General features: G+C 40.5%; 1 protein-coding gene across 3 annotated transcripts in view; it reads left to right on the forward strand.

The window, feature by feature from the left end:
• Positions 1–17693, forward strand: part of rptor (regulatory associated protein of MTOR, complex 1) — a 228242-nt gene that overhangs the window by 121734 nt on the left and 88815 nt on the right. For all 3 annotated transcript variants that reach the window (XM_056459872.1, XM_056459873.1, XM_056459874.1), the window contains exons 11-12: positions 5850–5925; positions 17687–17693. The exon at positions 17687–17693 is cut by the window's right edge and continues 95 nt beyond it. In XM_056459872.1, the coding sequence (XP_056315847.1) occupies positions 5850–5925; positions 17687–17693 (83 nt within the window). The remainder of the gene's footprint in view (positions 1–5849; positions 5926–17686) is intronic.

Here is a 17693-nt window from a genome sequence, read left to right on the forward strand (position 1 = left end):
GGTTTCATAGTCCTTGGCAGTGATGAGAAACTTCACAAGTTTTGGGCCTAGGGAATGCCATGATATTGGAGCCCTAACCATCTCTGATCCACCCCTATGCTTCACTCTGGGCATGCAATGGTCTCATTGGAACACTTATTTGGGGCTTCTCCATACCTTAACGTTCCTGGATGTGCAAAAGACAGTGAAGGTCATCAGAGAACAACATGTTTCACATTGTACACAGCCCAATGTTGTTGCTGCTTGCACCATTAAAACCAAAGTTTGGCATTGGGACAAGTGACCAAAAGTTTGACTATAGCAACCTGTCCATGTTGACCCTGTTGAGCTCCCAATGAAGAATTTTGTTGGTAACAGGAGAGTTGAGGCACACATTTAATTTTGCAGTGAGTTGGGCTGCTGTGGTTTTAATCTTTTGGATATTACCTGGGTTGGCACCCGGGCATTCCTTTCAGACAGCTTCCGCTTACAACCACAGTTACTCCTGTTGGATGTGGTTCATCCTTCTTCTGATATTACCTTGAATTCCATGGCTCTTAATACATCACAAAGACTTGCTGTCTTGGTCATAGTTGTACCAGTGAGATGCGCACCAACAATTTGTCCTGTTTTGAACACTGATATGTCACCCTTATTTCCACTGAGTAGTACAGTCCAGTTCGGTACAATACGGTACGGGTCACCTTTATCAGGCTTTTGCCACCATTGCCAAATGGTACCAATGGTGAAACCATTCTGTGAAAGGATGTCAGAAGCACTCCAATAATTACGCACGTTATTATCAACAGCTCAAGTTTGGTATTTCAAATATAGATGTGTGGTGAGCAAAATAAAGCTCTCTAGAAAAAGTGAAACCACTCATGCTTTTAGACGGCCTGATAAACAACAACAGGACACACAAAAGAGTCTGCTCTTCTTCTTTTCTTTGTTCTGTTCATCAAGACAACGACAAAATTTGTTTGAGCTTGGGTCAACCAAGGCTCATTGTAATATGTAAAATGTGTAATGTCTTGTCTGTGTATTTAAAAATGCAGTTTCCTTTGTTTTCATTCTCCTCGCTTGTTGCACACGCTAGTGACGTTTTCTGTAAACCATTAGTGTTCAACTATGCATCTAGCTCTGCCTTTTAGTATTCTTTTGTTGTGCTAGGTACCCTTTGGAAACCGGTTCGCTTTTTGGTACCTTTTGACAGTGGAAACTGACATAAAAGTGCACCGAACCATATGTACCATATCGTACCACGCCAATAGTGGGCCAATAGTTTTATGTGCATTGCAATTGTTTAAGCAAAACTGTGCTATCACTCTTCTAATTAAACCTACACATTGTGCTCTTATTGGTGGAATATGCAGTCAATAAATATTGGCATTAATAAAATTAATAATGTTTTCCAGGGCAGCTTGTAGAGTTTTATGCAAAAGTTTGGGCACTTTACTGTGGCTGAATATTAATGTGCTGTTTTTTTATAAGTGAAGATCGCAGCGATATGCCATTTGGTTTCTAGAGAAAATTAGATAATGTCATGTTTTTCAGACAGAAATTCATAGTGTAGCAACATTGTGATGTGTGAAATTAAATTGAAACTGATAAGTAGGCTCTCTTTTTAGTGTGGACTTTGACCTGTAGTCACGTAATGCTGATTAATAACAACACCAAATTGATTTGAGTGACTCAGCGAACCTTAATCATGAAAAAGGATATTTAGGAAAGCTGATTTCTAGTTGTGCTTATCCTTATTGTGAACCAGAATGTAGCAACATGGGAACCTCTAAACACTTTTCTAATGACCTAAAAACCAGGATAATTCATGAACATGAATTAGGAGAAGGATACAAAAAGCTGTTAAAAAGGTTTTAAGTCTCTATCTTCACAGTCAGTAATACAGTAAGAAAATGAAAGGTCACAAACTTTCTGGTGAGGGAAAGATGAGGTAGGCCAAGAAAAATATTTGCAAGCAAAGGCGAAAATGGTTAGAATGGTCACAGGCCACCTTCAAAGAGCTCCAGGAACATCTTGCTGCTAATAATATCATTGTACATCGTTCCACAATTCAGCGCACTCTTCACAAAGAATAGCTCAATGGAAGAGTGATGCAGAAATAGCATTTAGTGCATTTTGCCAACAAGCAGTCGTTTGAGGTATGCAAAGGCTCATCTGGACAAGCCTGAATCATTTTGGAAAGACATACTGTAGAAAAATGAAACTAAGAAAACTCGAGTTATTTAGTCACAATAAAAGTGGAAAAACAACAGAGCATTCCAGGTAAAGAGCCTGCTTCCTACTGTAAAATATGGTGGAGAGTCCATCATGCTGTGAGGGTGTGTAGCAAACACAGGTACTAGAAACTTTGTCAGATTTGGCATGGACAGTGGCATGGATTTCCACCCAGTATCAGCAGATTCTTCGAACAATGTTCAGGAATTAGTCAAGAGGCTGAAGTTATAGTACACCAGAGTTGGATGTTTCAGCAGGACAATGACCCAAAGAACAGTTCCAGATCCACCAAGGAATTCATACTCAGACACGATACAATGTTCTAGAGTGGCCATCCCAGTCCCCAAACTTGAAAATCATCAAAACTCTGTGGATTGGTTTGAAAAAAAGCTGTTCACACTCTGCCCCTATCAATCCGAACTAAACTGGAGAAATTTTTCTAATAACTGACATATTTTATCTTTGCCATGATGACAGTAAATAATAACTTACTAGATATTTTTAAAGACACTTTTATACAGCTTAAAGTGACATTTAAAGGCCTAACTAGGTTAATTAGGTTAACTAGGTAGGATAGGGTAATTAGGCAAGTTATTGTATAACAACGGTTTTGTTCTGTAAACTATCAAAGAAAAATATAGCTTAAAGGTGCTAATAATTTTGACCTTAAAATGTTTTTAAAAAAATTAAAAACTGCTTTTATTCTAGCCGAAATAAAACTATTCTAGGCAAGCTATGATGACTTTCACCTTTGTGTTTTAGCGTGGAGGTATACCTGGCTGAATTGCACTGCAGTGAGAATGAGTCTTCGAACCTGTGTGAATTCCTACTGTGAAATTACCACATGAAATGTGACGTGCTAACACAGATGCAGTTCACTAAAGTGAATCTGATTAATGTTAGGTCAACATCTAACTATCAGGCACCTGTAGAGTTTATGCGTTCGAGTAAAACATATACAAATAAAATGGAGCGGGTGCTTTTTAAATTGAATGACGGTGAATTAAAGTCAAACCAGTGAGCCGTCTGACAAAAAAGTGCCCTTCTGAATCAAATCAGCAGGATGCCCTTCTGGATCTTTCACTTACTTTAAAGACACCATTGACTACGCTTACATGGACATCTGTAATCTAGTTATTTCCCTTAAAAGCCAGTAATATAATTAAGGTGTTTACGTGAAGTGCTTTCATGTAAGAGTTTCCTGTAATTTTGGGTGACTTTAACTGCAGTTTGGCAGTTTCACTTTAACTCATGAACATTTCATTCATGCCCCCTTTGACAAACTAGGGTATTAGATGCAAATGTGTGTGTGTGTGTGTGTGTGTGTGTGTGCGTGTGTGTGTGCGTGTGTGTGTGCGTGTGTGTGCGTGTGTGTGCGTGTGTGTGTGCGTGTGTGTGTGTGTGTGTGTGTGTGTGTGTGTGTGTGTGTGTGTGTGTGTGTGTGTGTGTGTGTGTGTGTGCGTGCATGCGTGCGTGCATGTGTTTGTGCAGTCCTTTACTGACAGCCACGTGTGTGGATCTTGTCAGAAAATATGGCGAAAAGACCTACATGATAGTAATAGTTTGATTGCAGTGTTTACTTCAATAATGTCACTAATATATGCATGCTCCACGTCTTAATTCCATTTCTGTTTAGTTCAGTTATGACTTTAGTCCGATTAAGGGAATCAAAAATTACTATTTCGAGTTTATGTAGGCCTACAGTTCAAAAGTCATGTTTAACTGAATAAACAGTTAGTAAACACAAGTACATCTTATTGAACATAAGTATATGTATACAGTCCTCAGTATATATAAGTACACCCCTCACAGATCTATCTTTTAAATTTATATTTTTATTTGAACGCTATACAATATTAGATTTGGGCGTATATGTTAGATTAGTCAGTACTGAAGCCAAATCTGGAGCTTATCTAACATGATAACTTGAGATAATGGACCAAAAAAATGAGGACACCAAAATGTATATGTTGTAGAAAAATATTAAATACACATAAAACAATAGGAAATTTCAAGAGAAGCAAAAAAAAAGGGAAAAATGTTGAAATGTTGTAGGTTGTAATTTTTTGTGCAATAATTTGCATGAATTTAATTGTATTATCTTTCAATTTCTAAATAAATTGTATTGTATTATCTTTAAAATTTCTAAAGTTTGGTGACTAAAATATTATTTTAATAAACATATCTGGTTAATAAATCTACTTTGTTTAACTGCACCAAAATACATTGCCTATATTCACTGATAAATGGATAAAAATATGAATTTTCAAAATGGGGTTTACTCAATATATATATATTACAACCAAAGAAATGCATATATGAAAAGAAAACAAATCTAATTAGTTTACAAGTTAAGTTATGTGTAATGACATGAAATGACAATGAATGAAAAAGTATTGAAGAAAGGGAGGAGTAGAAAGTAAGTGAAAGCCCAGACAGCAGCTGAAATCTCTCAGAAGTTATTCAGCAACCTTCTGCCCTTTCTCATTATAAATTAATATTAGTTGCTTCAGTTCAACATCTTCATTGCCAGTCTAACACACAATACTGGCAACGTAGTTGAGGATCCACATGCAGTTTTATTAAGAATTTTCAGGCAGGCAGATAAAAGAGTGGGCATTTCAACAAGACGTTGATCTAAAAGATTGCCAAGGAAACTCTCAAATGGTTTCAGAAAAAGAAAATCAAGCTCTAGAATGGCCTGGCCAATCACCTGACTTGAATCCAATAAAAAATACAAAATAAAGATCAATTTGAATAAACAAAACCCACAGAACCATCAAGATTTTCACACACTAACTCTTTCACACTGAAGTCTGTGAAAAAATCACACCAGAGCAATGCATGTGACATTCTTGATATATAAGTCGTCTTTAAGCTGTCATCAACAAAACTGCCTATACTTAGTCAAGTCTAAGTCAAAATCTGAAAAAAAAAATTGTTGTGTGTAATAATAATGGAATGACAAAAGGAGAATGTACTGAACTACTGAAATGTATTTAACACTTTATATAAAAGTCTTTTTTGGTGATGGCAGCTTAAAAATGAGTCTCATATGGAGAATGATTGCCAGTTTTGTGGATTCATCTGTGCATGTCATTATTAATAATAATAAAAAAAGTTTGCTCTTAAAATTAAAATTTGCTCTGTTAAAATCACTTCCTGTTTTTTTTTAAGTTATATTTTCATATTCTGTGATTTTGAGGTATTGAGCATGACTAATAAACCTAACCACGCTTCTCCAACTGTCTGTTTTGACAACAAACGGAAATTGTGAGGAGGAAGTGTCTGTTAGGTTGTAATAGCTCTTCCCAAACTCTTTTTCAGATCTTTCAGTATGATAATAGAAAGACTTGTGTAAACCACTTCACTCATTCATGGATTTAATTTTAACAATTGTTTTAACTTCTCAATGCAAAACTATTTGTTAATGGGGTTGCAGGGGTGGGACTGAAATATGATAGTTTCCATTAGGCTTATTCTGAATTTCATTGCATCTGTCTTAAATATTTCAACTTAAACTTGAAATGTGACAAATTGTCCTGTGATTATCACCTATAATCTCTCCCACTAGTCTGTGGGACTGACTGCTGTAATGTGTTTTTGATGGGTTTTTTTTCCCCCTATGTCTGTAGGCAAGCATGGGACCTGGCGGTGGACATTTGCCTCTCCCAGCTTCCTACCATCATTGAGGAAGGCACTGCTTTCAGGGTGAGCATGGCTTACATTGGCTCAGGGTAAAGATCAGACAGAAAGGGGCTTCAGAAAAATCTGTGTCTCATATAAAAATTGTTTCTTTAAGCTGTATAGAAGTGTCTTGAAAAATATCTAGTAAAATATTTTACTGCCATCATGGCAAAGATAAAATAAATCAGGTATTAGAAATGAGTTATTAAAACTATTATGTTCAGAAATGTGTTGAAAAAAATCTTCTCTCCGTTAAACAGAAATTAGGGAAAAAAATAAACAGGGGGCTAATAATTCAGGGGGACTAATAATGAAAAGCCACAGTATGAAAAATTAACTCTCAAATAACAGTGTTTCAGTGCGTGGCACTGAAGCACACAAACACTCATCACTCACTCAGACATGGCACTGACACAAAGATTCAGAGCCTGAGCTAAGTTTCAAATTTTGTAATCATATGTGTTATATTTAAAATCACTGTAATATATTTATGCAATTAGTCAGTATTAAGATCAATATACGTTAGTTAGTAAGTCAGACTGTCAATAAATAACAGTACGATTTAAGCGTTTAAATTATGCGATTATGCCTGTCTCTATGAAAAGTGCATGCTGGAGCGTGTGGACACATCAAGGTAATGAAAGATTGAATACAGTTAATAAAAGGTAAAGTTAATTATTTCTTTCTAGTTTTTGCTATTATTCTGCAGGATCGGTAAACAATTGTCAGTCAGCTTGTAAAAGGAAATGTCTGCACTAACTATTTTATAAAGAAAATGCACTCACTGTTTACTCCCTTGTTTCAAATCGGTTTTAGTTGTTGTACACAGAAATGTTAAGTTTTGGGTGAATCTATGTAAGTGACTTCTGTGATGCAGCTCAGAACTAAAATCATTAAGATTTTACAGGTACTAGCAAGTTAGTTATGTAAATTAAATAACCAAAAATAACCATGAGGGAACATTCTGAATATTTGTATATTGTTATCAGGGCTGGACTGGGATAAAAAAAAAAAAAAATCAGCACTGGCGTTTGGGCTAGAGCAACCCACTGCATACAACCAAAATACTACCCATCTGTACATGCCCTTGAATATGTTTACCAGCTCCTATTTTATAAATAAAAAATAAAAATAAAAAAATATATTAAAAATTAAATGAATATAAATGTATATTTCTAAATTAACAAATAAGTTAATACAGTCATTAATCTCAATTTAATTTATGTATATTGTCCATAAAGATTTTTGTTAGGTCATAAAAAATACACCATTCATTTATTCATTCATTCATTTTCGTTTGGCTTAGACCCTTTATTTATTAGAGGTTGTAGCATACAGGCTGTAGCTAAAAAGCATGATTACCCTCCAATACCATTTTTCTTACTGCTCTGACATTTATCATGGCCATAGGTGCGAGGATATCTGGAGCCCAAAATCGTTGTGAGTGACATCTTGTTAACAAAGAGGTTAGAGTGTCATGCTTGGTATCGTTATGCTTCTCCTTCTATTTTACAACATATGATGCAGAGTGAATGATAATAACTTATATGGCATACATTCTTTAATGCTCTGAGTTAAGGCCCGTTTCCACTGAGTGGTACGGTACGGTTCGGTTTGGTTTGGTACGCTTTTATAGCCGTTTCCACTGTCAAAAAGCGTACCGAACCGTACCGTACCACTTTTTCGGCACCCTTTCGAAAGGGTACCAAACACGAGAAAGGGTACCAAAAGGTGGAGCCACACGCGCAGCTAAACTCTATTGGTTCACAGAGAGGTGTCATTCGCTTACGCAACAAGCCAGAATGAAAACAAAAAACCCGCCATGTTTGAAATACACAGCCGACGAGCCGAGACATTACAGTGGAATGATTTATACATATAATAACGAGCCATGCTCAACCCGGGCTCAAACAAACCTTGTCGTCGTCTTGATAAACAGCCACAAAGCCAAGAAGAAAAGCAGATTTACCCTGTGCCCCGTAGTTTTTTAGAAGCCAGTCTGAGGCGGGAGCGGTTTCGCTTTCTTGCTAGCGCTCCGCGCGTCTAACATTATATCTGAAATAACAAACTTCTTGAGCTGATGATAATAACCTGCGCTTGATTATTGACATGCTTTTGAACCCCGATCCTGTCGGACACTGACAAACGCGAGAGTGAAGCGCAAAAAAACAAATGAGAAGCCAGAAAAAAAGGAGCACATTATTTTAGCAAACATGAAAAAATTGCCATGTATAACTATCTTCACATTTTGGACTAATGTGAACTCAGAATGACGAAATTACTCTCTAACAGAGGCTACATGTGCTGCTGAGGATTACAGACACACATGAGAGGGTTTCACTGACTGTAGGCTATAATTTGTATTGTTTTGAACCTAAATACTGAGGAAATGTCTGCTGTGTGTAGTTCTTCTGTAGTTGGTAACATATCGGAGACTGTAAGGGGCTGTATTTGTTTATATATGTTCATTTATTTATTTATTTAATATAATTACAGACGTTACAGTAGTCTGTATCATTGATCTGCAGTTATAATCAACTCATGTTAATTGAAAAGTTAGTAATAAACATTTCTAGACAAGTATTTATGTGTGTAAAGCATCTGTTTTCTGAGAAGTGCTTCTCAAATGATATGTGAATGACCTGTACAGCTTTATTGTAGACATTTCCTCCAGCGAGAATGACGTCGACTGAAACTTTCTGTCATACACCACGCCCACCAAAAGGGTACCCATGTTAGTGGAAACGCAAGCCTGATAAAGGTGACCCGTACCAAACCAAACCGTACCGTACCAGTCAGTGAAAACAAGCCATTAAAGTCCTTATTTTCCGGCAAATTAAACTCAGTTAAAGATCGCGTCCTGCATATCCACCAATCTGCGCTGCGCTCCAAACAAACGACAAAAGAGTTCTTAAAAAACTTCATGTTCCAAACATCAGAGAAAGATCACAGGAAGGGAGCGAAAGACTAAGAAATACAGGTATTTAGTCATGTGTTTACGTTGTGCCCTTTTAAGGTGTTTACATACTTGGTTTTTCTTAATAGTTGTGTGGGACTGATTAGATTTGGATTCTTTTATCTGAATTCTTTATGTTCTTCGCTTTCTTTTTGTATGTCTTTGTTGTTATTTTTTTGTGTTAAATGTCTGTTCCTTAAATGTTAGACTAGACAATAAATAATTTTATAACTACATTGGATTGTCTTTGTTTTGCCTCACAGAAATTATCACTTTAACGGTAAAAGATCCTTACTAACGGCTTAACTATTTTTAAACTATTCATCTACTTCACAAGAAGTAGCTATAATTCTCTTTCTAAATAAGTAAATAATTACAGAGTCTGCTCAGACGAGTGGGTGAAGTCATTATTATATTTATTAACCTTAATTAACTATAAGTTCAGTCCGAATATTCATAATTAATAATAACTTTTATGAATCATTAATATTCAAAAATTGAGCTAATTTTGCTACAAGCGTCACCACAGCGGAATGAACCGCCAACTATTCCAGTATATGTTCTATGCAGCGGATGCCCTTCCAGCCTCAACCCAGTACTGGTAAACACCCCCCACCCACCCCGCCCACATAACTGCCTCTTTTTACTTTCATTGCAAAAATATAAAATATATCGTGTCTCTTTAGCTGAATATAAGTGTTAATAATCAATAATGGCCATTATAAGTATAACGTACAATAAATTTAAGCAATCAGTCAAATATGCAGAATCAGTGTACGTGGTTTCATAAATTAATATATTAACTTATCTATGCACTCAGCCAAAATTAGTTACCTGAGAACAAGTAGGTAATAGAGTCGTTAGATATAGACATGATGAATTAAATATCACGTTTAACAACTATAATGAGATTAAATCATCTTTGATTTAATGTGATTTGATGTGCGCTGCTCTCACCTGGGGTTTTGTGCCTGGCTGTGGGGTTTTTGTGGGGTTTTTCTGGCTGGCTGGTCACGTGATGTGCATTTTTAGCGGTGTCGCATCGACTGAGATTTTTTTTAGAAACGCCAACTTCCCGCAATTTCTCTGTGCCTCCCTTCTATTTCTTCTCCATCTCTCTGACTCCCGACTATTTTGATAAATACACACCGATACACCACACTCACACAGAGCCCATAATAGGAGTTTGTGATTGGGTCAGCCCAGTATCAATACAGAAATTAACCAATGGGCTGCAGATTATGTCACATGGGCCGTCACAGATCACAGCATCGTCAATTAATTAGTCAGAAAAAAATGAGAGGCTGCTGAGCGATTTATGGGCCAATCAGATCATAAGACAATGATCAACCCAGCCCAAAATAGTATGTCGACCCAGCGGGACCTGATTGTTATTATTTTAAAAATAACTACCCTGTAAAAATCTGGAAAGCTTTTTATAGTTGCCAAAAAAACCTGAAACAATGTTCACTTTGGTTATTTAAAAAATAATAATAAAATAAAAATGTTAAATAATATTTTGGTTATTTTAAAAACAAACATATAGCCTATGAAAAATGCAATTATATATATATATATATATATATATATATATATATATATATATATATATATATATATATATATATATATATATATATTATATGTACCCTGATAGAAATCTAGCTTTACAATTTTAAAATGCATAGCGCTATGTGGCGTGTCGCCAAGGGGCACATCTGATGCGTGCTCCCTGAAGAAATATAAAGTGTCCTGAGTCGTAGGTGGGCACCGCGGACAGCTGCCGACCTGCGGCACCTGTATGCATACCCTGATAGAAATATATGTTTAAAATTCTAAAATGCATGGCATTGCGTGTCGCCTCACATCACGTAGCTGAGTGGCGCATCCGGTGTGCGACCGCCTCAATGGTCAGCCATGTCTGTCAAACAATGAAAATATAAGATATTGTCTTTCTTTTGAGCACATAATTCAGTCTGTGGGTAAATGAGAGCATATTCTCTACATGAATAATTTTGAACAGACCGCTGTTCTTGCTGTTTGGATACACCTCTTGGATGGACACAGTGCTAGCATTTTTTAATTAAAAGAGATATTTCAATTTTGATGCTTACCGAATTTTAAATTTAATACACATTTTTTGTTTTTTCTGTTGTTTTAGGAGAGGGCTGAGCTTAATCTTTGAAATTTTAGTACATAGCTTCCTAATTATAAAGTTTTATTTTTCATTATTGTATTTATTTTGTACTTTGCATCACAAGATGCTCTTCAACTATGTAGCTGATTGTGACAAATTGACTGTTCAAAATAAACAGAAAAAGGAAGTACTATCGTATCATACCCATACCGAACCGTGACCCCAAAATCGTACGTACAGAACCTTCACTCCAGTGTAACATCACACCTATATATGTATAATATATATTAGGGTTGTCACGATACTGGAATTCCATACCAATCGATACTAAAATTTTAAAATCATCCATTTCCTGTGAACATTTGAGCGCTGCTGAGCATGTTCTTAAACACCGCTGATTTGCCATTGTGTACACATCCTCAACAAAAATTACAGTAAGTGGCCATGAAGGTCATCAGTTCACCGAGCTCACCGCTGCTGACTGAGTGTAAACAGCATTTAAAAGTCACGGCGATCAGCTGGTTTGTCTACAAGTTGACATACGAGAGATCTGCTGATGAATCACGAATTTAAAATGCTCCAGTGTCTCTGTATCTAATATTTAGGTATTGATGTTAATATTGATATTTTAGCCTCACACTAGGGCGTTGTTACGGATTGGCCAGGCTCTTCCACCAACATCACGCAACAAGCACCTTCACCTGAGTATTAACCATGCACAGCTGCACCCAATCACTCAGACTCACTATATAAGCACACACCTCACCTCACTCATGGTCCGGTCTCGTTCCTACGAAGCGGACTCTTAGTGAACACCTCCTGGGTATCACTACCTTTTGATCTCAGCATATTTACTTACTCTATCTCTGTTTCCTTCCAGTCTGTCCAGTATTCCCGGTGTCCTGTCAGCGTTGTGTGTATCGTCAGTCTGTCTTCCCCGCAAGCCCCTCTGGTGTGTGCATTCGGTCATCCTCGGTGTCTGTCATCCCACCTGCCACTAAGGATCATCAGTTCCACCGAACTCCATTCACCTCTCATAATTTATCCTGTTCTGCTCAACTGTTGGAATAAACATCATTTATATTTACTCACCTTGTTTGTCCGTCTGCTTCCATAACAGAAGACTGGACCATATACTATCAACAGCATGAGCACTCACGATCCCCTTCAGGAGTTGGTGCACTCATTGAAGAGAGTGCTACTACCATCTGCTCCACTTCCCGAAGCACCACCAGCACCGAGCACTTCTTCACCGTCCACCCACTCATCCAGTCCCATGGCTCGACCAGCGCCCTACTCTGGCGGGGCGGAGGAGTGCAATGGATTTCTCCTACAATGTTCTCTGATATTCACTATGCAACCCGAGTTATATCCCACAGATCGGTCCAAAATCACCTTCATCATCTCTCTTCTCTCTGGGCCGGCTCTTCGGTGGGCTGAAACCATCTGGCAACAGTCTGGGCCGGTAACAAATTCCATTTAGTCATTCACCAAGTATTTCAAGGAGGTTTTTGGTCGCGCAGATGCTGAAGTCGCAGCCGGAGAACAGTTATACCATCTCAAACAGAGAGCCATGTCCACTCAGGATTATGCTCTCCGATTCCGCACTCTGGCTGCTGCTAGCGGATGGAATGAGCGATCTCTCCTCACCACCTACCGGCTCGGACTGGAGCCCAGCCTCCGGTTACAGCTGGCCGCCCTCGACGACACAATGGGGTTGGAGAAGTTCATCCAACACTCTCTGCGCTGTTCCGATTGTCTGAGGGTCTACCAGCATGATCCTCCACCGGTATCCCAAGCACTCCTCCGTTCGCCAGAGCCAGCCGTCCCTCTAGAACCAGAACCAATGATCGTAGAATCTGGTAGACTCACGATCACTGAGCGACAGAGGAGGCTGACCCGGGGTTTGTGTATGTACTGTGGTGCCGAAGGACATGTCAGGCTGGACTGTCCCATTCGTCCAGCTCGTTCCTTGGTGAGTGTGTTCAGTTCCTCCATTGAAAAGATGCATCCTCTCACCACCAATGTCCAGTTAACTACCTCCTCTGTCTCAATTTCAGTCACGGCCCTCATTGACTCCGGGTCAGCTGGAAATTTAATCTCGCACGCCCTCTGTCGCCACCTCCAGCTTAACACCGAAGCCTCGACGCACGTCTACCAGATTCAACCCAAAACCAACGCTATACATCCCCAGGCACGTATCCATCGCAAGTGTGACTCTATCAATCTCCAAGTGGGATGGCTCCACAAAGAGGAGATTCAATTTCTGGTTCTGGAGGGGGCATCTATGGACATCATCCTAAGGCGCCCGTGGCTGGTGAAGCACGATCCCATCCTCTCTTGGGGTACAGGAGAAATAAGGAGATGGGGTGAAGAATGCAGATCCAGCTGTTTTCCCAATCTACCTTTAAAAATTCAGAAACTCCTTACCCCCCACGTCACGTCTGTCAAAAGCCCAGTCGAGAAACGATCCATCCAGATCCCGAAGATCTACTCCGCATACAAGGACGTATTTTGCCCCAAGAGAGCTTCCCAGCTACCTCCACATCGGCCATGGGACTGCGCAATAGACCTGCTTCCAGATGCTCCTATGCCCAAAGGTAGGATCTACCTGTTGTCCCTTCCGGAAACTAAGGCCATGGAGGAGTACATTTAGGAGGCTCTGAGTCAGGGGTATATTCGCCAGTCCACGTCACCCGCTGCATTAAGCTTCTTCTTCGTGGCCAAGAAGGATGGAGGGTTGCGGTCTTGTATAGACTATCGAGTCCTGAATCAAGGTACAATCAAATTCAGGTATCCCCTTCCTCTCGTCCCTGCGGCCCTGGAACAACTCCGATCAGCAAAGATATTCACTAAGTTGGACCTCCGCAGCGCTTACAATCTGGTAAGAATACGCGAGGGGGACGAATGGAAGACGGTGTTTGTGACCCCTACAGGGCACTATGAATACCTGGTCATGCCCTATGGTCTGGTCAACGCCCCCTCAGTATTCCAAAACTTCATCCATGAAGTCCTCCGGGAGTTCCTCCACCTCTCCATCATAGTCTACATTGATGATATTCTGATTTACTCCCGGAGTGAGGCTGAACATCGCCACCACGTTGCGGAGGTCCTACAGACGAGGGGAAGGTCACCTCCGTTGTCTCCTGGCCAGAACCCACAACCATTAAAGAACTCCAACAATTTCTAGGATTTGCCAATTTCTATCGACGTTTCATCCACAACTACAGTCTCATCACCGCTCCGCTGACCAATCTACTCCGAAAACAACCCAAGAAACTCTCCTGGCCTCCCGAAGCCGCCGCAGCCTTCCATAACCTTAAGCGATCCTTCACTCAAGCTCCACTCCTGACTCACCCTGATCCTGACCTACCTTTCGTGGTAGAAGTGGATGCATCGACCACTGGAGTGGGAGCCATTCTGTCTCAATACCACGGTATACCAGCATTACTCCATCCATGCGCCTATTTTTCCAGGAAGCTCAGCCCGGCGGAAAGGAACTATGACATCGGGAATCGAGAACTACTAGCGATCAAGCTCGCTCTAGAGGAATGGCGACACTGGCTGGAGGGAGCCAAACACCCATTCCAGGTGATTACTGACCATAAAAATCTACAGTTACCTCAAAGAAGCTAAAAGACTCTGTCCTCGTCAGGCCCGGTGGTCCTTGTTCTTCTCCAGATTCCAATTCTCGGTCTCTTACCGACCAGGATCAAAGAACGTCCGAGCAGACGCCCTTTCCAGAATTTATGATCAGCCGGAAATCATGGAAACACCAGCCAAGATTCTCCCCGAACAAATCTCTGTTTGTCCCATCACCTGGTCCGCTCCTACAGTCGTCGCCACTCCAGAATCGAGGATTCCGCCGGCTGTCCCCCCAATCGACGCTTAATCCCTGAAAACCAACGGGTAGATCTTATTCATTCCAGCCATACATATTTGGGCACAGGGCATCCCGGGGCCAACAACACCCTCTCGCTGCTTTCCCAACGCTTTTGGTGGCCAAACATGGCGAGGGATGTGAGGAGATACGTCCAAGGCTGTAGGGAATGCGCAAAGAGTCAAAGAGTCAAAGAGTCCTCGCCATCTGCCTGCAGGTAAACTCCATCCCTTGCCCATCCCGAACCGCCCCTGGTCACACCTAGGATTTGACTTCATGACAGATCTTCCATCATCCGAAGGTAATACCTGTATTTTAGTCATTGTAGATCGATTTTCAAAATTCTGTCATTTAATTCCGTTGAAGGGTCTGCCCACAGCCCTAGAAATCGCCAAAAACCTGTTCAACCATGTCTTTCGAAATTTTGGGGTACCAGAAGATATAGTCTCGGACCGAGGACCCCAATTCATCTCCAGACTATGGAAAGCCTTCTTCAGACTCCTAGGTGTGACCGTAAGCCTCTCGTCTGGCTACCACCCACAGACCAACGGCCAGACTGAGAGGAAAATGTGGGGCGGTTCCTCAGGACCTTCTGTCACGGTCATCAAAACTTCTGGAGCCAGTTTCTGGGCTGGGCGGAATACGCCCAGAATTCCCTGCGGCAACCTACCACCGGACTTACGCCATTCCAGTGCATCCTAGGATTTCAACCTCCACTCTTTCCCTGGGATGGCGAACCATCTGATGTCCCCGCAGTGGATTACTGGTTCCGGGAGAGCGAGAGGGTCTGGGACGACGCTCATCACCATCTCCAGAGGGCAGTACGCAGAGCAAAGGAGGTATCAGATAAAAGGAGGATTCCAGGTCCCATCTATACTCCAGGGCAGAAGGTCTGGCTCTCCACCCGAGATATCCACTTGCGACTGCCCTCCCGAAAAAGTCCCAGATTTGTTGGTCCCTTCACCATCCTGGAACAGGTCAACCCCGTCACGTTTAAGTTACAGTTACCACCACAGTACAGAATCCACCCCACATTCCACGTGTCCCTTCTCAAACCCTTTCACGATCCTCTGATTACCTCCACAGAGCCTGGCCATGAAGAGGAACCTCCTCCCCCACTGATGTTAGAAGAAGGGGCCATCTACCAAGTCAAGGACATCCTACAGTCCCGGCGTCGTGGTGGTCAGCTAGAATACCTCGTCGACTGGGAGGGATATGGTCCAGAAGAAAGGTCCTGGGTTCCCAGATCCGATATATTAGATCCCGCACTTATTGAAGAGTTCCACTCCAATCACCCTGAATTCCCAGCACCTCGAGGATGAGGTAGACCACCACGACGTTGGAGGTTTAGGCCCTCAGGAGCGGGCCCTGGGGAGGGGGGTAATGTCACGGATTGGCCAGGCTCTTCCACCAACATCACGCAACGAGCACCTTCACCTGAGTATTAACCATGCACAGCTGCACCCAATCACTCAGACTCACTATATAAGCACACACCTCACCTCACTCATGGTCCGGTCTCATTCCTACGAAGCGGACTCTTAGTGAGCACCTCCTGGGTAGCTTTTGATCTCAGCATATTTACTTACCCTATCTCTGTTTCCTTCCAGTCTGTCCAGTATTCCCGGTGTCCTGTCAGCGTTGTGTGTATCGTCAGTCTGTCTTCCCCGCAAGCCCTCTGGTGTGTGCATTCGGTCATCCTCGGTGTCTGTCATCCCACCTGCCACTAAGGATCATCAGTTCCACCGAACTCCATTCACCTCTCATAATTTATCCTGTTCTGCTTAACTGTTGGAATAAACATAATTTATATTTACTCACCTTGTTTGTCCGTCTGCTTCCATAACAGGCGTCAATTCATGTAGAAATAACAAATAAATAACTCCTTTTAAATGGGGCACCAGACAGCCTCGACTGTCAAAATAATACATAATCAAATATTGTTAACTGAATTATACAAATATAAAGCTGTTTATTATCTGACCAAATCTGAAGGATAATGAGATCATCTGACTTGTAGAGCCTTTTACTGTATTATCATTACATGGAAGACATGATTGTAATAAATGTGTGTTTGTTAAGGAGTGAGTAAACAAGAGTCACTTATATTACTAAATGTACAATAAATGAAGTGCCAAGGATTGTGATTAATAACTTTTTTTAATTTTCTAAAAATAAAACTAGAGTCTGATATGGTAAACCTTATTCCATAAAAACAAACAACTGAGGAAGTTTTTGTTAATAATGAATATCAGTTACAAACATTTAAATAATTAGAATATCTTCTTGCAGTCAGACCTTGATATCTTGATGCAGTGGTTGGAAGAAACTCGATCTTCCTGCAGGCTTTTATGCATGGAACAAGCAGATATAGGCCTTTTGAGAAGAAAAGATATGTAGATTCTTAAGCATGCAGAACTGAAGATTTCTGGAGGAGGTGGTTCTGATATCAGGGACACGCTGATGTCTTTATCCTTGAAGGTAGAGGTCCTGAAAATCTGGGAAATGCAGATTTCTGTAGGTGGTAGTGCTGAAGTAATGGTTTCATACGCCTTGGAAAAAGCACTGTGAATTCAATTACCATGAAAATGCTTGCTGGAACAGGCAGCAAAGTTGTGAAGTCTTTGAGCAATTCGGATAGCCTTGTGTATCACCACCACACACAATGTATCACCACAACACATGTGTGTTAGTACTCTTTTCATATATCTTCTTTGAGAGAATGTTTTATCCTTTGTCTGTCTGTCACTTAGCCCTGATTATTTTCTGTATTACAATAAGAGTTTTTTGGGTTTTTTTTGTATATCCACAGCACAGTC

This window comes from Danio aesculapii, chromosome 6 (genome assembly GCF_903798145.1).
Source record: "Danio aesculapii chromosome 6, fDanAes4.1, whole genome shotgun sequence".
Taxonomy (NCBI): Eukaryota; Metazoa; Chordata; class Actinopteri; order Cypriniformes; family Danionidae; genus Danio; species Danio aesculapii.